Raw genomic sequence first — 23263 nt, 5'->3', positions numbered from 1 at the left:
GCTGCTGTCTTCAGACACACCAGAAGAGGGTATCCGATCCCATTACAGATGGTTGTGAGCCACCACGTGGTTGCTGGGAATTGAACTCAGGACCTCTGGAAGAACAGCTAGTGCTCTTAACCGCTGAACCATCTCTCCAGCCCCCAGGTTTTGATATCTTTATTTGTTGACAGATGCACAGAAAGCTGCTAATACTCAGGGGAAAGAAGCCATGGCTTTTCCCCTCAAGCAACTCTCAATGTAGGGGGATGAAAGCCTCCCACACAAACAGAGAAACAGGTATTGAAGGAGGAAATGAATTGCCTGGGAGCGGGCATCAGCCCAGGCTTCCTGGAGAGAGCTCACTTAAGCTGAGGTTGAAATGCTAAAAGGTAACTGCAATTCCCTTCACTGGGCCAAGTCCCCTGTCTGGGACAGTCCCTCCACAGAATCTTCCTAGGCTAACCCATCCAATTCTTTCTCTCACCACCTACCCCAGAGAGGCAGATTCCTAGGTAGTGAGATCTGTGTACACAAACTACCGTGTGCTCTGCAAACCCTATATCCTAGACCGAGGAGAAATCGGTTAGGGGCTCTCATGGGCACGACAGTTGCCCTGGAAGAACCCAGTGGTTTTCTTCCAGGCTGTCTAGAATTCCGGCATGAATAGACCTCCAGACATTGCTTAAACCGCTTAGAGGGGAGTCACAGTAGCCACCAGGTCTCTGTACTGTCGTGGGAATCAATCCTCAAGCTCTTGTCTCTGGGGTGGTCTGCCACCCACCCCTGAGCTCTTCTTACCCTGGGCTCCATGTCTGCCTTGCCTGGTGGTGGCCAGAGCGGCTTCCCTGAATAACGATGGTATTGGCTCAGATTAAGGGCAACTAGCTGGCTCTTGGCTTTTCCTTTTTATATAACAACTAATCTTCTTCTAATCAGCCATTATTAAATTATATTCCGTTTTTAATTCATTCACAGATCACTGGTGGGACAGCTGGATGGATAATTGGGGAAGAGATAATTTATGTAAATGAGGAACAGCAGCAGAAGGTTGGGGAGAGGGAGACCCAGAGCCAAAAGGACCCCTCGAATGCTCAGGGTGAGAAGGGACAGCACTGGACCCTGGCTGGCTATGATGGGGTTTGGGCCCACTACTGGATGGCATTACACTGACCACTTCTTTTTTTTTTTTTTAAAGATTTATTTATTTAATGTATATGAGTACACTGTAGCTGTCTTCAGACACACCAGAAGAGGGCATCAGATCCCACTATAGATGGTTGTGAGCCACCATGTGGTTGCTGGGATCTGAACTCAGGACCTCTGGAAGAGCAATCAGTGCTCTTAACCACTGAGCCATCTCTCCAGCCCTACACTGACCACTTCTAGAGAACGGGGAGCACATTACAATGCGGGGTAGTTATTTTGGCCATCCATTCTGTTTTTCAGTGTGTCCTGAGAGGCAGTAGATTGCCTTGGAGAATTCTGGAGAGTAGTTTGCAGCTGCATCTCCCCACAAGCTGTATGTTAACCTCAGTCTTCATATCTGCAAAATGGGAGTAATACAGAACCTGTCCTGTAAGAGTGTTGGTAGTAAGGGGCATCCAGCACTAGGAGGATTATAAACACTGAGGCCCTACCTTCCTCCCACAGGACCTCAGTCAGGAGTCATCTTTGGCACATGTGATGTTGACGACCTGTATCCCCGATAAAAGTCACATTGGTACCAACACTTTGAGGGTCCCTCCGCCAGACCCTGGCTAAGCACCCAATATGCAGTGTCTCCTGGTGCTTCAGAACAGCTGTTTGAAGGGGGAGCTGCTGTCCAGTTTTACTGTGGACACGGGGGTCTCTTTCCACCAGTCAGTCCTGAAACAAAAACCCAAACATGAGCCCTGGGAGCTGCTTAGAAAGGAGAGGGAGGTGTAGTGTGGGGTAGCTCTGGGTATTTCCAGCCAGGGGAGAGGGGTGCAGGGTGGGGGGAGACAAAAGACAGGGAGCCCAGAAGAAGGCCATTTCAGGAAGGTGTGTGGGACTACTACATGCAGTGAGAAAAACTGGACCTTCAGCCTTCCTGATCCTTCTTTGAGGATCACAGAAATGGGTCACAGATAGTCTGACAAAGATGGAAGGATGGGGCCTGCCTGTGCCTGGGCTGGTGGGACCTGGCAAGGGGAGGACCTTGGAGTATTCCCAGAGGGAGGGAGGGGATTAAAAGGGACTAGGGAGGGTGGTCCCAGAGGATCCATGTAGAGTAATGAGATTAGGTCCCAGGCAGAGTGAGTGAAAGTTCTTAGCATGTGGGGCCTCTGTCCTGCCCTACCCGGCAGCTGTCAGCCATGCCTGGGAGAGAGTTACCAGCAGTTCCCTTCTCTCATGGGGGACAGGCTGGAACCCTCTGCCTCCCTAGAGCCCTTGGCATTCCTGCTATGGTCATCTGCCAAGGGTATGGCCTCTGAAGCTTAGCCTTCTGCCCACCCCTGACAGATGGGGCCACCCACACACTATTCTTTGTCATTGCCTCCTGCCTTGGTTTCCCAGGATAGAAGGCTATGGAGATGATACTTCAGACCCTCTGAGGAAGAACTTTGGAGGCAGGGAGGTCCCGAGCCAGGTCCCTAGGGTTGACAGCTGTGTAACCCTGGATAGGTTTGTTAACCCTTTGATTCAGTCTGACAAAATGGTTTTCACAGGAGAGGGCAGTGTGGGTCCTATAATGCCAGGCACTCTGCAAAGTCGAGGTCACAGGCCTGGGCCTCATAGTCTTTATTCTAAAAATGTTCTTTATTGGGCTGGAGAGATGGCTCAGTGGTTAAGAGCACTGTCTGCTCTTCCAGAGGTCCTGAGTTCAATTCCCAGCAACCACATGGTAGCTCACAACCATCTGTAATGGGATCTGATGCCCTCTTCTGGTGTGCCTGAAGAGAGCTACAGTGTACTTATATATAATAAATAAATAAATCTTTAAAAAAAAATTCTTTACTAGTATATATCAATTATACAAAATAATGGCTTTTATTATGTGAGATATATATATAACCATATACATCCTTCCATGACCTCACTTGTCCCCTACCCACCGCACCATTGACCGTCTTTCCAATTTGCCCTTCTCATAGTTTGATGCGGACCTCCCACTTTGATGCCGAGGGACCTTCTTACCTAGGCAAGGCTGTGGAGGACAGCATTGGGAAGAGCCCGCTCGTCGCTCCCTCTCGTGGTGATGGAGCGCATAGCATGGCGCAGGCACCTCGGCTTGGATCAGACTTAGAGCCTGGGCTGGGACCCTGTCCGGTGATGCCCGAACCCTTCACGGCATCCGAGGGGAGAGGTACTAGAAAGGCTTTTCCTCTTAAGCATTGCTGACAGCATCCATCAGGAGACCATCTTTCCTTCAGCTGTATGCCGGTTAAATGTTAAAAGAAAGCACCTCTAAGCAGCGGCCACGTATCAGGAGCATCTATCTTTCTCTTGGCGTGCAGCTCAAAGTCCAGCAGAGGGAGGAGGGAGCCAGCGCCTGCCGGTGTGGACTGCTGATGGCTATCTACTGAGAGCTGGAAGCATCTGGAAGAACCTGTTGTGGGAGTCAAGGACCACAGATAAGTCGGTCCCTCTGAGACCAACGCATTTTCCTCGTGGTCCGAAAATAGGCAGGACCGGGGCCGCAGTTCCAACTTTTAAGTCCAATTTCAATAAAAACACACTGCAAGCCTTAGTCTCATGGTCACCTCTCACATTAGACTCAGGGCCTGTGTGCTGGCCCCTCGGGTTTTACATGAATTGAAGCTTTATTAATCTCAGTGTCTTATATTTTAGATTATTCAAGAACAATTTTTAAAAGAAATTTAATATAGTGAAAAGCATCCAGCATGCACCAATGTCCTGTTATCATTTAATATCGTGGTGTTTTTCTTATGACTAATAGGAAAAACAGAACAAATTTCACACATGCACCCCGAAGTGAAACATCAGTCCTAACTAAAGTCCATGCTTTACTTAAATTTCTCGTTTGATTTAATGGTCATTCTGTTTTTCTTTCTTCTAGAATGTTGCTTTACATTTAGTCAGCATGATCACCTGGGCTGTGGTTTTTATTTCCTTTCATTAAGAATTATTATTTGGTAGAGCGCTTACCTAGGAAGCACAAGGCCCTGGGTTCGGTCCCCAGCTCCGAAAAAAAAGAACCAAAACAAACAAAAAAAAAAAAGAATTATTATTTGAAGCCAAGTGTGGTGGCTGGAGGAGGCTAGTTTAAGGCTAGCCTGGTCTAATATTAAGTTCCAGGCAGCTAGGGCTCCACTAGAGACCCTGTCTCAAAACAAAACAGATTAAAAATAAACAAAACAACCACAAAAATATATTTGAGACAGGATCTCAAGTAGCTCAGGCTAGCCTCAGATTCCTCATATAACTGAAGATGACCCTGACCTTTGACCCCTGGCCTCTGCTTCCCTAGTAACATGTTGCCGACCTTCACTACCACACCTGGGCTTTTGTGGCACTAGGGATGGAACCCAGTGCTTTCTGCATGCTCTACCAACGGAACCACATTTTAAGCCTAATTTTATACACGGCGGGGGGAGAGGGGGGAGTATACATTAAAGAATGGGACTCCGAGCTGCTGTGACTTTACACTCTGGTCTAGAAAAGGGAGCATTAGTATTAAAAAGGAAGACAGAAACACTGTATCTTGTTTCCTTTACTCTTCCCCCCCCCCCCCCCCCCGAGCGTGGGGACCGAACCCAGGGCCTTGCGCTTGCTAGGCAAGCACTCTACCACTGAGCTAAATCCCCAACCCCGTTTCCTTTACTCTTGAAAAATAAAAGATGTATGTATATAATTTAAATTTTTATTTTTATTATTGTTTTAAGTTACATGTGTGTGGTGTGTAGAAGGATGTAAGTGCACACATGCACATGCATGTAGATGCACACAAGCATCAGGTGCCTGCAGAGGCCAGAGGAAGTTACAGGTGGGTGTGCACTGCCTAATGTAGGAACTGGGAACAGAATTGTGTGAGGTCCTCGGCAAAAAGCTCTTCACCATTAATCCATCTTTCCAAGTTCTCTTTTTTATTTATTTATTTTTTTCTTTTATAGAGTTTCATTCTGGAGCCCTGGCTGTCCTGGAACTCGCTATATAGACCAAGCTGGCCTCGGACCCACAGAGATCTCTAGCTTCAGCATCTGAATGCTAGGCGCCTGCCATCATACCTGGCCCTACGTTAATGTGTCGCTGCTGTTGTTTTTGATCTCTGATGAGGTGTGTGAAAACTGGCTACTGGTTGCTTGTGGGGAAAGATTAGATGTCTAAGGAATGGAAAGGGAGACACACACAGGTTATTTTATACCTTTTGAATTATGGAGTTTCAAAAACTGTCTATAGAGCCAGGCATGACAGTACTCCTTTAATCCTAGCACCTAGAAGGCAGAGGCAGGCTGATTCTGTGAGTTCTTGGCCAGCTTAACCTATTGCCAGCCACAGACACACAGTGAGGCTCTGCCTCAAACAAGCAAACAAACCAATCAAACATAAAAAACTGACTGTAGGGCCTAGAGAGATGGGTCAGTGGCTAACAGCACATGTTGCTCTTGCAGGGTTTGATTCCCAGTCCCCAACTATGCGTAACCCCAGCTCTAGAGGATCCCACAGACATATGCACTGTGCAGGCAAAGCACTCCTATACGTAGAGTAAAATAAATCTACCTAAAAGAAAGCAACTTTACGTAGCCGAGTATGGCTTCTCACACCTGAAACGCCAACATTCCAGAGGCTAAGGCAGGGGGACTGTGGAGCATTTGAAGCTAGCCTGGGCTACACACTGAATTCCAGTCAACTCTGGATTACAGGGCCCTAAAAAAATAAAATACACGGGCCCCAAAGGAGATGGAAACTCCACAGGAAGACGAACAGAGTCAACTAACGTGGACCCTTGAAGCTCTCAGAGTCTGAACCACCAACCAAAGAACATACACAGGCTAGACTTAGGCCTCCCTGCTCATCTGTAACAGATGTGCAGCTTGACCTTCATGTGTCTTCATGTGGGTCCTAAACAACTGGAGCAGGGCGACCCCAAAAGCCGTTGCCTGTGTGTGGGATATGTTCTTCTAGCTGGGCTGCCTTGTCTGGACTCAGTGGGAGAGGAAGCACCTTGTCTCCCAGAGACTTGAAGTGCCAGGGTTGGGGGGATACTCAGGGAACCCCTACCTGTTCAGAGGAGAAGGGGGAGGGAGATGGAGAAGGATTGTGGGAGGGGTCACCAGGAGGGCAGCAGTGATCGGGATGTAAAGTGAATAAGTAAAATAAATAAATAAATTAATTAAACAAGCAAAAAAATCTCCAAAGACATACAGGAAATCAAAACCGTACATGTCTACTGCTGGGCTTGGTGGTGCTCATGTGTAAACCTGGCCAGTGGGGGACTGAAATAGGAGAACCGTGAATGAGTTCAAGGCCAGCCCAGACTATACACCGAGTCTCTGTCTAAACAAACACTGTAAAAGTAGTATCTATATTGATAAACTGCATTAAACACAGCTATATACACAGGTAACATACTCATCAATTTTTATATGCTATTCCTGCCAGCACACAGTAGGCACTTAGTAAGTGCCTTGCCTCCCCAGGGCACACATTAACAATTGTGTTGGGGTTGGGGAGGGGAAAAAAAAAAAAAACAACTGTGTTTGCCCAGACATCTCCCTTCGCTTGTGAGCTTTGATCAGCAGGCACAATAAATGTTTGCTAAGTGTTTGATTGATACTAGGGGTGGGGGTGGGGAATGCTTCCAAGCTTTCACAAGGGGTCTCCATGGCCCCACAAGGGAAGATGTCCCGTGTCAGGGTGGAGATGGTGAATACAAATTCCAAAGGTGGACAGGGTGAGGCAGGGGTGGGGTGGCTGGGGGCAGAACACACTCGGTGTGCTGGAGTTTGTCCCTTACTGGAATCACAGCTGCCAAGCTCACCCTGCCCTGTGCAGGAAGCCGGGAAGTATTCAGCTGCCAGGATCACATCAGACATGTGATCCTCTGTGCCCAAGGTCTGTCCTCAGGCCCTGGCACCTTAGGCCTTGCACCTCCAACACCTAAATTGGAGGGGGCCCTTATCTGGCCCTTTCTTCCAGTTCTTTAGTTGGGGCCCGATGTTTAACTCATATGATGAGGCGTGTATTGTATCCGGGGCTCTTTGTGAGTGGAGAGGGATGGACACCTGAGCCCTGGGTACCCAAAGGTGGCGAGAGATGGGGACATAGATGTGATAGCTAGCATACCCTGGCCTCCAGCACCTGGCATATTCCAGACCATCAGTTCATATTCTTCAGGGGTGCACTGAAAGCTGGGGACCGTCAGGAGCCTGGCGGTGCAGACTATAGCCTGAACAGTTCTCAGGGGAAGCAGGTGACCCCCACTGTGACCACCACTGAATGCACTGATCAGCACTCACCAGGCACTTCCCACAGCGAGTCTCAGAGATCCAGAAAGGGCTTAAAAAGTATTCCCAATCTTTAGAATGGAGAAGCAGCTCAAAGAAGTCTAAGTCGTTTCCAGTGTCGCAGAGCGCACTTCTGTTGGGAGCCTTAACTCCCAACTTCCTCTTGGCTCCGCTCCGGCCCTGCCCAGGATCTCAGGTATCAGGGGCTGTTCAAGAGGACTTTCCATGGCTCTCCGTTCCTACCGATCCACTTCCCTAAAGTCCTATCTGCCTCAGAGCTCCACATCTCCCTGTCATCATTCACCCAGGTTCCAAAGAGGTCCTGGAGACCCCAGTGTTGGGGCTAGAGGGCCCCAGGGCCACTTAGCTGGCTGCTCGCTCAGAGCTGTCGGAGGCCGTTGCCGTGCGCAGCGCTGATCCTAACCAAGTTTGCCAGCCTGGCTTTTCTCATGGCTCCCACACAATGGCCTGCTTTGTGCTCACCTGCCGATAGTGCTTAATTAGGCGAGGAGTTGATTAATTTGAGGTAATTGACAGCTAATTAGAAGCCTACAGGCTCATTAACTTGACATCTTGTCTTTGTGAATTGGCTGGGTACAGTCACGTGAGGGTAGCCGTTGCTCCCCTCACCAGCTCTTCTAACCCCAAAGTCTGAGGCATCACCTAGGGGAGGGCTGGCAGACCCCAGGGTTCAGGTAGGGCAGGCTCAAGGTCAAGAGGAGAGGAAACTGGCAGTGAGGGATAAGGAGTCAAATGGAGACGTTTGCTCTGGCTCTGGGAAGAAGAGAGAACAAGAATGAAGACCAAAAGAGAAATGGACCCTAGCAGGGAAAGCCTGGAGTTCACACAGTGAGAAGGGGCGGAGAGGAGCGGGTGAGCCTGGGGCCTGTTGGTAATAGGTGTAGGCTTTGAAGAGAGGTATACTCGTGGTTAAATCCTGGCTCTGCCACTAAAGCTAGGTGACTACGACTGAGCTATATACTCTCTAAGCCTCGGGCTCCTGGTTTCGTTTGTAAAACAGGAATAACAATGTCTATCTACCTTAACCACATTCGGCTACTGTGAACAGTGCTCACTTACATATTATATATACAATAATAATAATAATAATAATAATAATAACAACAACAACAACAACAACAACCTAAAGAATGTTCACTATCCTTGGCACTGGGAAGACGTGACCTGAAGATAGAAGACGGCAAGTGGGCCTTGAGGTCCTCAGAGGCAACAGAAAGCCCCTCCCTTAGAGAACCAGTGTTACTATGTGGAAATCTGCATTCTCAACCACAACAGTGTTTGAGGGTGTGGGGAAAAGGCCTTCTTCTTTTTTTTTCTTCTTTTTTCTTTTTTTTCGGAGCTGGAGACCGAACCCAGGGCCTTGTGCTTGCTAGGCAAGCGCTCTACCACTGAGCTAAATCCCCAACCCCTGAAAAGGCCTTCTTATTCCAACCCCTTTAGGGGGCAATTTAAGTGATATATATTAAGATGAAGATGTGGCTTTTGACCTGAGTTCCCCACCATTAACACACTCTGAGGATTTACATATATGCTCAAGGACTTCAGCACAACATGGTCTGCGGAACCTTCCTGTGTATCCCAGTTGGAAAAGACTAGAAATTGCCTAAAAGTCCACCCTTGACTAAATAAATTATGGCACATCCCCATAGTATATTATATTACTATTGAATATATATGTATCAATATGAGCAAGATCAAAAATGCATTAAATTAGGGGGGGAAGCCAGGTATATAACTGTGTGATTCCCACAAGTAGCCCAATGGCTGAGGGAGGGGTGATAGGAAAAAGGAGAAGATGTATTTCTTATAATTTGTTCATTTGAAATATGATTTATATTTATTATCTTTTCAAAAATCAGTTTACAAAAATCACCCCATAAATCCTAACACCACCTCTATAAAGGCAGAGTAGCCATAAATGAGGGCTGGAAGCCCAGTCCTGTCTACTTGGTTTCTTCTACACAGACAAATATGGTGGCCAATAGCCAGGTGTGGCTATTGAAATATGGTGGGCCCCCTTTTTTTCCTTTAAAGAAAAGAGATTGGAGAGGTGGCTCAGTGGTTAAGAGCAGGTACTGCTCTTGTGAATTTGGTTCTTAGCACCCACATAACGCAGCTCACAAGTGTCTGTAACTCCAGCTCCTGTGGATCTGATGCCCTCTTCTGGCTGCTACAGGTATCACACCCACATGCATCACCATTCAGATACAGACATATAGACATCTTTAAAAAGAAAAGGAAAGGAAGTGTGGAGGGAGGGAGGAAGGAAAAAAGGGAGGGAGGGAGGGAGGGAGGGAGGGAGGGAGGGAGAGAGAGAGAGAGAGAGAGAGAGAGAGAGAGAGAGAGAGAGAGAGAGAATGAGAATGTGAGCCTGACATGGTGGTACAGGCCTTTAGTTCAAGCATGCAGGAGGCAGAGGAATACATCTCTGTGAGTTCAAGGCCAGCCTGGTCTCTATATACAGGGAGTTAGTGAGTTCCAGGACAGCCAGGGCTACATAGTATGACGCTATCTCAAAAGGGGAAAAGATAAAAGGAGAATAACGCAGGTTTAAAGTAGTCAACTGCTCCATTTGCAGGATTATCCGGCATCTTAGGACACTGCGGGGCCTAGAGCGAACTTGACAGTTAGTTACTGATTCAGGGTCAGTTGTAGTGGTTGCCTAACATACATGAAGCCTGAGGCAGGGGCACACCTGGAACTTCAGCACTCAGGAGGTGAGGGCCTGAGGACCAGGAGTTCCAAGTTAGCTCGTTACAGAGTTTGGGTCTTTCTTACAGTACACAAGGCCTTATCTCAAAAAAAAAAAGAGAACAAGAAAAGGGAGGAGGAGGAGGAAAAAAGAAGAAAGGAAAAAGAAAGAAGTCATTTTCCTCTACAAACATTGCAATGAGAAGTTGGCTTCTTAGGCCTCAGGATAGGAATTGGTTTGGACTGAGGTTTCGTCAAACTCAGTGAACTGTCATCACCGTCTCATGTAGGCTGATTGCTCAAAATCTCTGACATCAGGATTTTGTTTCTGTAGCTGAAAAAAAAGTGATTGAAAGTCAACTGGGGGAGCTGAAGAGATGGCTCAGTGGTTAAGAGCACTGCCTGCTCCTCCAGAGGTCCTGAGTTCAATTCCCAGTAACCACATGGTGGCTCCCAACCATCTGTAATGGGATCTGATGCCCTCTTCTGGTGTGTCTGAAGACAGCTACAGTGTTCTCATATATAAAATAAATCTTAAAAAAAAAAAGTCGGGGTTGGGGATTTAGCTCAGTGGTAGAGCGCTTGCCTAGCAAGCGCAAGGCCCTGGGTTCAGTCCCCAGCTCCGAAAAAAAAAAAAAAAGTTGACTGGGTGTTGGTGGCATATGCCTTTCAATATTTGTTTTATGTGTAGGCATGTGCATGTCTATATCAATGAATGCCAGTGGATGTAGCTGCTCACAGAGCCTAGGAGAGGGCGTCAGATCAATTGAAGCTGCGTTTACATCGGGCAGTTGTGAACCTCCTGATGTGGGTGCTGGGAACAGAACTCAGGTCCTTTGCAAGAGCTGCGAGTACTCTTAACGGCGGAACCACCTTCCCCAATGTCTGTGAATCTTAGGATAGTCAAGTCTACAGTGCTGTCTCAAAAGGAAAGCAGACATAATTTACTCGAAAAGTGACTTTTACAGCTCAGGAAAGATAAAACTAGAGGACAGTCACACCAAAGCCCATCCCAAGTGCTCACTATATATATATACTCAGGAAGCATGGTTTCTTCAAATGGGTCAAAACAGCTCCCAAGTCCCCCAACCCCATGATGGTTTACTTGTAAGGTCAGCTCACGGCTTGGTCACAGCCCAGCCTCGTAGAGGATACAGGAGCGGACACCATCCTGTGTACAAGTAGAACCTGTGTGGTTTTCAGGAGTGCCCGCGGCGTCTGTCCCTGGGTCCTCAAGGCCAGCTCTTGCAGGCTTCCTGCACTTCTGTCCCCATACGTACTTAACCTTCCAACCCCACCACCATCTCTGCTTTAGAAGCCAGAAGCCCTCCCGGCACCCAGAGGCACCTTCATCATCTCTCCTTGACGTGTCTGCTTTCATTTTCCTAGGACGAATCATTTGACAATCGCCTGCCCATATTTCTAAGCCTGCTGGGTCTTGCTGTGCGATTTTCCTGTCCTCTCTGGGGTTTGTAACACCAATCATCCCCAGGTTTCATTAGCATGCTGTTTACCCCAGTCTTTCAGATCGTTAATGAAGATGTGAAGCGAGCCACCAATCCTCACAGCCCCCACTGTGTGCCCCTCCCTCGGCTGTGCTGGAGTCATTATCCTTCCTGGTGTGACAGGGTCAGAGCCAAACCAATTTGCATCAATCTTTGGTGATATTGGGGAGTGTCGCCTGCGCTCCAGTCCTCCTACAATCACAACTGCCTCAGCTGTCCTTCCGTGGAGTGCTCCCCTCTTCTCACTTCTCTCATCTGGCTGAGAGCCTCAGCTGTGGTACTGGCCAGGCAGGACTCGGGGTTGCACCAAGTCTGTCTCTTTGTGACTTGAGCTGGACCTTTTTGGTAAACTAAATGAGCGGCACATCCTGGCATTGGAAGGAACAGATGTGGCCACCTTGGGATTTACCCATCTCATGATGTCATCTGTTTCTAAATGGGGCAAACCTCCTTAGGATCCTCCAGGGCCTACTCCGGGGTCTTGATGCCCCAGATTGGGGTGGCTGAGTTATATCTCAGGACAAGGCCTGTTCTTCCTGCTCTTCCCATGTCTCTGGCCCTGACGCTTTCCTGGCTTCTTCACTATACACCTCATCTTGCAAGGACCTGAGTTTGACTCCCAGGATCCATGTAAAATCCAGGCCTAGCAGGGCATGCCTGCAACTCAGCACTGGAAGGTGGAGACCTGCAGGGTTCCTCAGGTTTGCTGGCCAGCCAACCTCGTCGAATTGGTCAGTTCTAGGGCCAGTGACAACTCTCTCAAAAAATAATGCAGGGGTTGGGGATTTAGCTCAGTGGTAGAGCACTTGCCTAGCAAGCGCAAGGCCCTGGGTTCAGTCCCCAGCTCCGAAAAAAAGAAAAAAAAAATAATGTAGAGAAGCAACAGAGAAAGACCCTCAACACTGATCTCTGACCTACGCACAGGCATACATGATAATGTATGTACACACACACACACACACACACACACACACAGGCGGAGGCAAAGCAGCAGCAGTGACAGAGGTGGTCAGGAGGCTTGGATGAGTGAAGGGCTCTGGAGTTTGCTGTTTCCCTCCGAGTCACCACATATTCTTTAGACTATTTCTGGTTCTTGGCTGGTCACACGCCTGTGGTCCACCAAGGCTCCCCCAGCTAGTGCAGGCAGCATTTCTCATTTCCATTCAACCCCAACTGCACTGACTCGTCTAACTTGATTCTTCCCCGCTGTTCCTTTGTGTGGAGCTAAGGGCTCAGGCCACTGTCCCTGGAGCTTGGCTGCATTCAGGAAGGCACCAGGATGTGACCTGAGGCCTCGGGCTGGTCAGGCCAGGCATCTCTCTAAGGCTGAAGGAGGCTGAGGCCCCAGTCGGGCCTGTTCAGCCCTGGGAAGGGAATGAACCTGACTGCGCCCATGCCTGGAAAGGCACCTGGGGCAATGAGGAGGGTACGGAGCAGGGGCATAAAATAAAGCAGGGGATGCATTCCTGGGTAGTGACCCAAATAATATCGATACTCGGAAACTATCAGGAGGAAAAGCTGTGCCAGTGTCAGCTCAGAAACCTGCCAACGTCATGGAAAATACTTCCCTCCAGTGCTTCTTGGCCACAAATGGACTTTCCCACCACTGTCTGCAGAGTCAACGAGTGGACTTTCCAAGTGTACCTGCGAGTTAGAGGTTACCTCAGAGAGTGGAGGCTGCAGGGCAGGGGTGGAGATGCTACTCCCCACTAATTATTCCAGGGTCACCACATTTTCCCTGAAAGTGTCAATAACTTTTAACAAATGTTAAAGGGAAAAAAAGACACCAAGTCTGTCTTTAATGGCCCTGTCAAGTAGTCATAAGATGTGCCCTGCACTGATTCTCACATCGTGCAACTATTGCCCTAGAAGTCAGCGGCTACTGGACCACCTTACATACAAAGGCCACACTGCTAGCAGAGGGCCGTGCAGGAGGTGGACCTTGGCACTCTGACTTGAGTCTGTATGGTTTTACTGGGCTGGTTTTTTGGACTGGGAAAGGTTCTAAGGAAACAGGCTGAGAGTGGTGACTTCCTGAACCATCCCTGCCACTTTAGAAACTTCAGGGATTATTTCTTTGGAGACAGGGTCTTGCTATACAGCCTAGACTGTCCTTGAACTTGTGATCCTGCCCAGCTAAAACAAACTTTAGTTATTTTTATATCTCCTTTCTTAGAATATGTGTGTGTTTGAGCGTGCATACATTCACCTGCACACACGATGGAGCCTATATGGTAATAATTTCCGGGGGTCGGTGCTCTTGTAGGTCCTGTTGAGTCACCTCACAACTCCAGTAAATTCCAGTGAAGTGTTATTTGCCACAGTGAGGGACTTATCACATTTGGATTTAATACTTGTTACCATGGAGTCTTACACAGGGATGATGGGGAAAAAATGATGAGTCACGCTGAGATTTTTGGCTCCTTTGATTCTGTATAATTGAGCACTTTCTGGTTATTTGTGGTTGCTTCCACAAATATCAGATATAGATCAAAATAAATATGAAAAAAGTGTTAGCCAATTCTGTTTAGAGCTTGAGCTTCAGTTTCCTAAGGAAACTCTCTTACTTCCTTGGCCCTGGGCTATGATTAGATTCATCATTGCATCACCCCAGGTGCTTCTGGAAGGTGAGTAAACAGAGCGGGCTTCCTGGAAGGTCAGGGCTCCTCCAGTGCAGCTCTGCTCTGCCCCACAGCCTTGCCTTTTGGGCTTTGGGAAACCTCTCACAAGTTGCTTTGTTTAGAGACTCTGTTCCGTCCTCCTCCGTGTGCTGTCCCCGCTCCTCCTCCTCCCTGCATCTGTCCTCTGGTTAGAGTTGTATGAAGCGGAAGACAATTTGGAGCTTATTAGTGTCCCAGGGAGACATGTAACCTGTGCTGCTGGGACCCGAACAGCAAGAGTCTTAGCAGCAAACTCCAGCCGGGAAAGGACTGAGGGATTGTCTCACCTAATTACAGGGAATGGCTCTCTTTGTGTTTGTGATTCGGTACGGTTGTCCGATCGCTTTTGATCGCTTTTCTCCATTTGCTGGCTCAGGCCATACTGGAATTGTGCTAATTAGAGGAGAAATGGACAGAGTGATCCTGTCAGCCCTGGTTACTGGTGGGGACAAAGCAGAATATTATTCTGAGGCAATGTTTTGTAAGAGCCCTTCTCCTGCTCTCATTAGGAGGAAGAGGCCCCAGGAGGGGAAGTTCCGAATGCTTGGCCTGGCTAATGGAGCACTGGGGTGTTCTTGTGCTAATTAACAGGCTCTGCCAGCACTTGAGCCAACCAGGGGCCTGGCAGTTGCACCTGGTATTACCTGAATCCTCCAACGGTCCCGGTCTGAAAGAAAAAGTGCCAGATAAAAGGCAGGAAGGTCAGTGGCTTTTTTAGACACAAGCACACACTTCCAAAGTGGTAAAGGTCTAAACAGATATGAGTAGCCAGTCATAGGCGAGTCAGAACTCAGGGCTGAACTTGGAGACCTTTGTTGACCATTCAACGAGCTGCTGGAATATATATGGTGATCCTGGATCTCTTGAAGGATAGAGAAGATGTGAAATGAGAACACCACTCATGCTTGGAGAGAAAGGTGGGCCAAGTTTAAGCTGCTAAGAAACCACTGACTTGACTCCTGGGAGCCATCTACTTTGGCCTACCCGGCCCCGTTCTAAAACGCAGTCCATCTTCCTGCACTGCCTTAATGCTGGCCCTTATGGACGTCATCGCTAAGCACTCGGGTCAAGCCCAAATGCTGTTCCGAGGCTGCAGAGGCAGTGGAGTGATTTTTATCAGCTGCATTTCTCTGCCCTGATTTGACAGAACCCACAGATTGAGGTGTGAGGTGGTACGTGATCAGAGTCACAGGAATGGCACACGTTGAACGGTGAGGAACGATGGGGGCGATTCCAGCAGGGTCAGTGGGGCTTCTAGGAAGAACAATGGGCAAGATGGCTGAGGGGACAGTGGGCTTGTCACCACAGTTGTGCTTTGATAAGTCTATGCTTTAAACATGTAGCTTGGTCCTTTAAGGAAAAACTTGGCCTCCTATACAAGGGACATATTTATTATGAAGACACCACATTATACACAAAGTATTCTCTAACATTCTAAAATACATATACATACTATACATTAAGTTTATATTATCAATATAAAAATACACCATTAACATTTCTAAGGATTACAATACAAAAACAATAAATACCACGAGTCTAAAACATCTACTTACATTAATTAAGTGCTGGTGAGTAGGGTGATAGGAGAAGGAGGCCATAGCAGATCAAAACACCAACTCCTGGCTTCCTACATTACAGACTTGCGTTAGTTTGGGGCGTTAGCCCAGTATTCTCCACATACTTTTCAATTTCCCCAAACTCTGAAAAGTGCCCGATGTCATCAACTCTCAAAAACAGAGTGAAGAAAAAAATTGACATTATGGCATTATTTCCCCTCACTTGTACAAACTCACTTAACTGCATTCAGTGAGATTAAAAATGTCAATTATAGAATTAAGCTTAAAATCACCTGGCCCTTGTAGGGAGTACCCCAGCAGAATACATCTCTTCTCACACTCATATTTGTGGTATATATTTCATTGCCTTTTCCTTTCAAAAAGTAAAATTGTGTTGATCAAAACCATCAATGAGGGGGAAAATCCAACATCAATTCTAGCATTAAGCACAAATGTCAAAAACAGTCAAGGGACCTGCTGTGGACCCCAAGAGTACTGTGCCCTAACAGATACAAGACCACAACATGACCACAATTTTTCCTGTGTCCACACTCCCAGTGGACGATGGCCTCAGGGCTTTTCTTTCTACACAGTTCAAGGAACTTGCTGTACTCTTCGAAACGTGAGAGACTAGGTCTAATTGATTTTACCCATGGGCAAGATTTTCAGATTTTAGCAGACATATACAACTAGCAAAAAAAAAAAAAAAAAAAAAAAAGAAAATCTGTGAGAGTTGTATTTAAGCCAGGACACTTTCACGGGGTGCGTTCTTATCATATAAGCAAAGCATCTGATAGATGGCTGAGAGGGGGAGGGGGGGACAAGTGCCACTACCATTTGCTAGCACACCAGTCAGTCAGGCTTCCAGTTTTCAGTCACATGGGGACTCTCACAACCATGCCCTCCCACTTTTTCACTTACAAATGTAAGAGACTACCCAGCGTTCCTTCTGTTACCTTCTTACTGGTCTTGGAGGTCTAGGACTCAAAGTGACACAGCATGAGCCATTCACTCTACAGCTAATCCCAGTAAAGTCACTGCAAGAGTTCCTCTTATCTGGAGTCAGAACTGCCAATGGGACTGGGACGTAGGGACCAGACAGTGCTGAGGGTGGGAGTGTCATTGGAGGTATAGCCTTGAAAAGGTAGATGTGCACTCCTCCAGAATGGAAGTCATAGAACCCATAGATCTTGGAGAATTCACAGGTCAGGGTGCACAGTCTGGTCCAGAACATAGTTGGTCTCGATATCCTCATCATGAATGCTAAAGAGATCAAGTACAACTCAACAGAACCCATTCAACTGTCTTTGCCATTACAGAATCAAAGGAACTATATGATCCTGGGGCTCCTGGAAACCACCTTTAGCAATATCCAGAGCAACGAAGCTGACTCAGTGAATGGCAATGATCCTTGGGTAGAACAGACTCTCCTCTTGCTACCAAATGTCCTCAGAGGCGCAGGGTGCCAGGGGCAGGGGAGAAGGGCAGTGCTGAAGCTCAGTCTCCAGGCTTTCCCAAGGAAGCACGTGGTGGGCATCAGAGTCGCGTTTGGAAGGGAACTTGGTTACAGACTTCAGAACACCAGTCCATGAGCAGTTGCTACTTCTTGGGCTTTTCTAGAATGTTCAAGAATTTTCCCCTTGTCATCTCTCTGGCTGCAACCACAAAATAAACAAAATTATCAATGAAAATCTAAAATAGAAAAAAGGATCAGAGGAAGATCTGACCTAAAAATGCAATTGGTACAAGAGACCTACTTCTCCAAAGTTATAGTCTGACTTCTTCAGCTTTGTTGCATATGCCTGCCTTTATAAATAAATATATATGTTAACATAAAAGAAGCATATTGGTAATTAGATAAATTGGTATACGCTTAAATCAATTATATACCAAACTGCTACCCCAACAAATCCAAACTACTACTGTCAATTAAAACTGGACAGCAAGTGTAAAGTTGGCAACTCTGTAAGATTCAGGTGAGCTGGGGAAGACTATCCACTATCCTTGCAAAAATCACCAGGGATTCCCAGTAAGGGTGTTGAGTCCCTCTAACTCTCTCAACTCTAATACCCATGCCCACTATCTTATGAGGTTTGTTCTGGGAGGCTCAGATCCAACCAAGATTACAATCTTCTCTGGACTGTTGTCTCGGCACATTTAAAAACTCAAATCAAAACCAGTGCTCACACACCTCACCTTAGAGCAGTGGGAGGCCCTGTGCGCTGTAATATAACAGGGTTTATATTCCCTCAGTGCCGTCCATCCTGGGATGGTGTAATAAAGCAGAGTTTATAGAGCTTTGGTCTTCTCTCTCTTGGCATTGTCAGTCCGTAGGTATTTAATATCGCCAGGCAAGGTTTATGTGTCTTTCTCTGCCTTTCAGCGCCATCAATCTTTGAAAGCGCTACGTTTATTCAGCTACTTTCCTATATGTAAGGCTCCAGAGTAAAACCTTTCCCAATTACAAGAGTGCACTCTAGAAGCCCCTACTATAGTTCTGTCAAACAAAATTCCAATAAGCACGTGCAATGAATTCCCCTGCTTCCCCCATCACCCGTCCTCATTCCACAAAGTCATCATGTCAGATCTTAAACGTATTTAACAGTTCTGAAAGTTTCTGATGGCTAGCTGGGAAGCAAAAAGTCTTCCAGAACTATGCAGTGGACACAGGGCAGATGGTGTCCCACGGCCTCAAAAAAGAATACGTCCATCTTGACCAAAACCAGGAAGTGGCTGGGGTAAAAAGAGACGTTTGCTCCGACCCTGTTCCTTTACCTAGGGCAGAGCAAGTGATGCGGCACAGACCCTCCACTCCAACCGGTCTGAATGAAACAGGTGCCTGTTTGCCAGGCTTGGTGGTAAAGGTCTGTAACCCGCTGGAGGCTAGAGAATTTAATAAGACTCAGTGTGAAGTAAAATAAAATAAAATAAGGCCCGGGGATGCCGCTGCGTTGGTAGAATGCTCGCACACCTCGAGGGTAGCAGGCTCCAATCACCAGCGATGTACAACAGTTCCCCCAGCCTCCCGCCTCTTCTGTATATGTACAGTTTGTCATCACTGGGAGGCTTTCGATGTCAGTCTATACTTCCTCCAGTGCCCCAACCCTGCAGGGGCAAAACCCTGACCTTACCTTGGTGAATACACACAAGTTTTAAATATATCTTCCTCAAATTAAAATGTCAGGACCGAGGGCAGGCTTATTGAATCAATGCTGATCACACAAACATATACCAAACAATAGGCAGGGACACAGCAAGGGTTTCTTTTGTAGTCAATCATACTGGCCAGTGGCTTTCAATGAACTCTCCATGTGGTAGGGTTTAAAAAAAATGGTTTTTTGTTTGTTTATTTCCCCCAAAAAATAATTTATTTTTTATTTACTTGAGATAAGGTCTCTATGTAGACTTGTTTGGTCTGGAACGCACTCTGTAGACCAGGCTGACCTCAGACTCAGAGATCCACTTGCCTCTGCCTCCCAAATGCTGAGATTAAAGGCTTGTACTACCTACCATTCTCAGTAAAATAATAATACATTTAATAGATTTATTTGTGTGTGTGTGTGTGTGTGTGTGTGTGTGTGTGTGTGTGTGTAGCTATGGCGCCTATGTGTAAGTTGGAGGATAGCTTGTGGGGTTAGTTCTCTCTTTCCTCACGGGCTTAAGGGACTGAATTCAGATCATAGGCTTGGCAGATGAGGGGTCAAGGACTAGTCCAGGTGACTGGAAATTACCTACTTATCCATGGGGAGAAAGCAGGGACTTTTTTTTTTCTATTCTTTTTTTCAGAGCTGGGGACCGAACCCAGGGCCTTGCGCTTGTTAGGCAAGCGCTCTACCACTGAGCCAAATCCCCAACCCCTTGAGCCAAATCCCCAACCCCCCCCCCCTTTTTTTAAAATAGAGAATACGGACAGGATATGGGGCTGAGGACACAGCTCAGATGGTAGACTGCTTGCTAGCACTACATAACGGAACATGGTGGTGCATGCCTCCTTCTGTGTCTGTACGGCGGGCAGTGATTAGGCAGAGCCCAGCTGCTCTCCCTTCTCTTGGATATTATCTGTACAGTGGTGATCGCTAACATAACCATTTTTAGAGAGGAACAAATGTGTTGTCACCCCTACAGTTTCTGAGTGAATGGATGAATGGATGAGTGATGATTAGGGAGGTCAGAAACCTCAAAATCTCCACTGACTGGAATCTTTACCCTTAATCTAACCCTTTACAAATTTACTTACACTTCTAGGTAGAGTAGCTATACAGGTCAACTGCCTACTCTTGAGTGTAGAGCATAGGAACTTTAAGCCCAAACAGGATCAAACCAGCCTGCAACATGGCCTGGAGCAAGCACGGAACCCAGATATAGGTAATGACTCCCCTGGCTGAAGTCCTGATTTTATTGGTGATTCCTGCCTGTTGTCCTTCAGACCTCCCAATTCTTCACTGCTATTTAAAAAGGGGTCTATTTCTATTTATGTGTATGAATGGTTTGCCTGCACGTGTGCATGTTTAAGTGCCTGCAGAGGACAGAAGACGGTGTCAGATTGCCTGGAGCTTTTGTTACAGATGGCTATAAGCTGCTCTGTGGGTGCTTGGAACTGAACCCAGATCCAGATAGGGTTCTTAAGCACTGAGCCAGCCTCTTCTTATTGTCCCCTACCCTAAGGTAAAAGAATGACCTGGATAGGTTTAGACTTAGAATTTTAAAAAGACTCAAATATTTGAGGACTCAAGAGTCATTTAAAGGGAAAAATGAGCAGAGATCCCGAGGTCTCTCAGTGGTAAGTTTTCCTTGAGTTTAACCAATCCTCCTTAACAACTCCCTCTCCACTCAATCATTCCTCCCCTTCCACCTAATCCAAGTACACAGAGCTGCAGAAAACCACCATAAAAGTACAAGTAATTCAAAAGACATCATCTTCTACGTGGGAGGGGAGAAAGTTTCCCTTCTCGCCAGTCCCATATAGGAGATATACGAATGCATGACACAGCCGCTCCCTAAGAGGGCCGTGTCCTATAAATCAGGTCCTAAGCACCAACCCCTTTTTGTGCACAGGGAAATTGCTATGGGTCAGGGCCTGCACCAGAGCAAGTGCCCTCCTGTTCACTCGTCGTCAGGAGCGTTAACATTTCTGATGAATTCACATAGCTCTTATTTTATTCCTTGTTTTTTATCCTTGCTCTCTTGATCTGTTGCAGTGTGAAGATTCTTATCCAACCTTCGACAATAATCACTGCCCGCACACCGCACCCCCCTAAACCTACTGAAATTGTTTAGTGATGCCAACCGCGCTTTTAATTTGCAAGACATCAGACACAGAGGTAATTTATACCAACATCTGTTCATTTTTGACTTCTGAAACAAACTCGCACATGCTGTTACAAAATCCCATTAGGAGTAAGGAGACAGCCTTCTGCTACTGTTCCATATTCCTTACACACACACACACACACACACACACACACACACACACACACACACTTCTAAGAGGGGTTGTATATGTAAATATCTTCTGCTAATGTATTTGTACCAAAGGATTTCAACTCTCTCTTGGTAAGAGCTTTCAGAGCTGCTGTTTGTTCCCAGGGGAGAGGAAGCCAGTTGTTGTCGTCTACTGCTTAGCTGCACCCCCGACCCCCCTCTTCCCAGTAGTTACAGCTTGCTTTTCTTTGGGTAGAACAGTCAAGGTAAGATTATAGTTCTTGAGGTTGGCACTTCTAGTTCCTCTACTTTCTCCTGGTTCCTTCCAACTCCTGCAGTGTGTTCTAATAGATGAAATGGTCCACAAAGTGCTGCTCTATAAGCATGGGGACCTGAGTTTGGTCCTCAGAACCCACTTAGAAAAGCTGGCTGTGGTGGTGCATACTTATAATCCCAGTGCAAGAGGTGAAGACAGGTGGAGACCTGGGGCTGGCTGGTCAACCAGTCTAGCTTCATGAGTTTCAGCCAGTGAGACTTAGTAAGGCCTGAGAAAGGGCACCTGAGGTTCTCCTCTGGCTTACACACACATGCACACACACACACACACACACACACACACACACACACACACACACACACACACACCCAAAAGAAGGAATCCTAAGAGCTAGGGATATAGCTCAATGGTAGACTGCTTGCCTAGCAGGTTTGGTATTTGGCACTACACATATAGAAGGAAAGGAGAGGAGAAAAGTGCACAGGAGAGTTTAATCTAGTTGGTGAAATTTGCCTTTTGCTTTGGGGTCTATTGTCTAGAACTACCAGCTCGGACAGGAAGGCAAGGCTACAACTATTCTAGTAACTATGCAAGAGGGGCTGCCCACTGGTCATCAGGCGCCAGAGTGTGTGATGTGCAGATGAGAAGCGTGGTACCAAGTCACACCACGATTGACAGGCTCCTCTAGATAGGGGAGATCAGAGTGGGAAAAGCACAATGGACTCACTGCAGGGTCAGCATGCACTGCTGCAGAGGGTGGGGAGGAGGCCACTTGGATACGCAGACAAAAAGCCAGCAATGGCTGCACCACAATCAACCCCCAGGTCTATGTTGCTTCTACCCACTTTGTAGTCTCTTAGGCTGTCAGGTTCACAGCAGCTGTAAACACCTGGGGAAACTTAAGAGAGGCCATGGCTGAAGGAACAATGCTATCCAGCTCACTCTGAAAGAGGTGTGGGGTTAATATAATCTCTTCCTTAGATCCTTCGATTCCTCCATCTTCCCTTTAGCCTTGCCTCTAGTTCCCGTTCCACAATGCCTAGCCCCACACTGCCTTCTCTGCAGTAAATTTTCTGGTGGCTGGGCGAAAAGATTCAGTAGTACAGATTGATTTCTTACCAGCGAGGGGATGAGGGATTACCAGAGGCCCCTGTTAACGAGATTGGGTGCAGAGTCTCTCAGACCAGCCCTCTCTGCCAGAGCTTTTGCACCTTTTGTCCATGACATATGGGTTTCATTACAGAACGATTTTTCAGATTATAACTTTGAGTCAATTGCCTGATAAAATTCTGCTTGACTTTTATGTAGGGAACAATGTAGTAAAGACTAAGTAACTTTTTAATGAAATAGAAGAAACTCATAAAATGTTGGGGCTTCAATTTCAATCTACTTTAAATATTTTGGTACTGCACTGTAATTAAAAACACTTGCAAGGTGGAGAAGAGTTATTCCCTACTCCTCTTGGTTTTTTCCTCACACAGAAGAGTAACAGTCGGCAGCTTTTAGGAGGTTCTCCTATGAGCAGCCAAGAAAACAAAGGAGACAGCGTAAACTGTGACAGGGCAGGTCTCTTCTGCACTCGGGAGCCTTAGCCTTCAAACTCAGCTCTACCTTCAAGCCCTGTGGGCAGTCCCTGCTCTCTCTTGGAGCATCAGATTCCTCATCTGCTCAAGGTGGGGTCAATACTGCGAAGGTCACACAGGCATTCCTAAGTGCT

The 23263-nt window shown here is 47.0% G+C and overlaps 1 protein-coding gene across 8 annotated transcripts in view; it reads right to left on the bottom strand.

Moving 5' to 3' along the window:
- Positions 1 to 1159: 1159 nt before the first annotated feature.
- The window catches only part of Lin52 (lin-52 DREAM MuvB core complex component), a 97227-nt gene continuing 75123 nt past the window's right edge, over positions 1160 to 23263 (bottom strand). For 3 of the 8 annotated variants that reach the window (XM_063262122.1, XM_006240358.5, NM_001398854.1), the window contains one exon: positions 15665 to 17503. In XM_063262122.1, the coding sequence (XP_063118192.1) occupies positions 17448 to 17503 (56 nt within the window). In that variant the 3' untranslated portion in view covers positions 15665 to 17447. Of the gene's footprint in view, positions 1849 to 2971; positions 3554 to 15664; positions 17504 to 23263 lie in introns of those variants that run through there. The other 5 variants (XR_001838493.3, XR_010052121.1, XM_006240356.5 and 2 more) reach the window with 3 other exon arrangements.

Source organism: Rattus norvegicus, chromosome 6 (genome assembly GCF_036323735.1).
Source record: "Rattus norvegicus strain BN/NHsdMcwi chromosome 6, GRCr8, whole genome shotgun sequence".
Taxonomy (NCBI): domain Eukaryota; kingdom Metazoa; phylum Chordata; class Mammalia; order Rodentia; family Muridae; genus Rattus; species Rattus norvegicus.
This window is presented reverse-complemented; position numbering and strand designations above follow the sequence as displayed.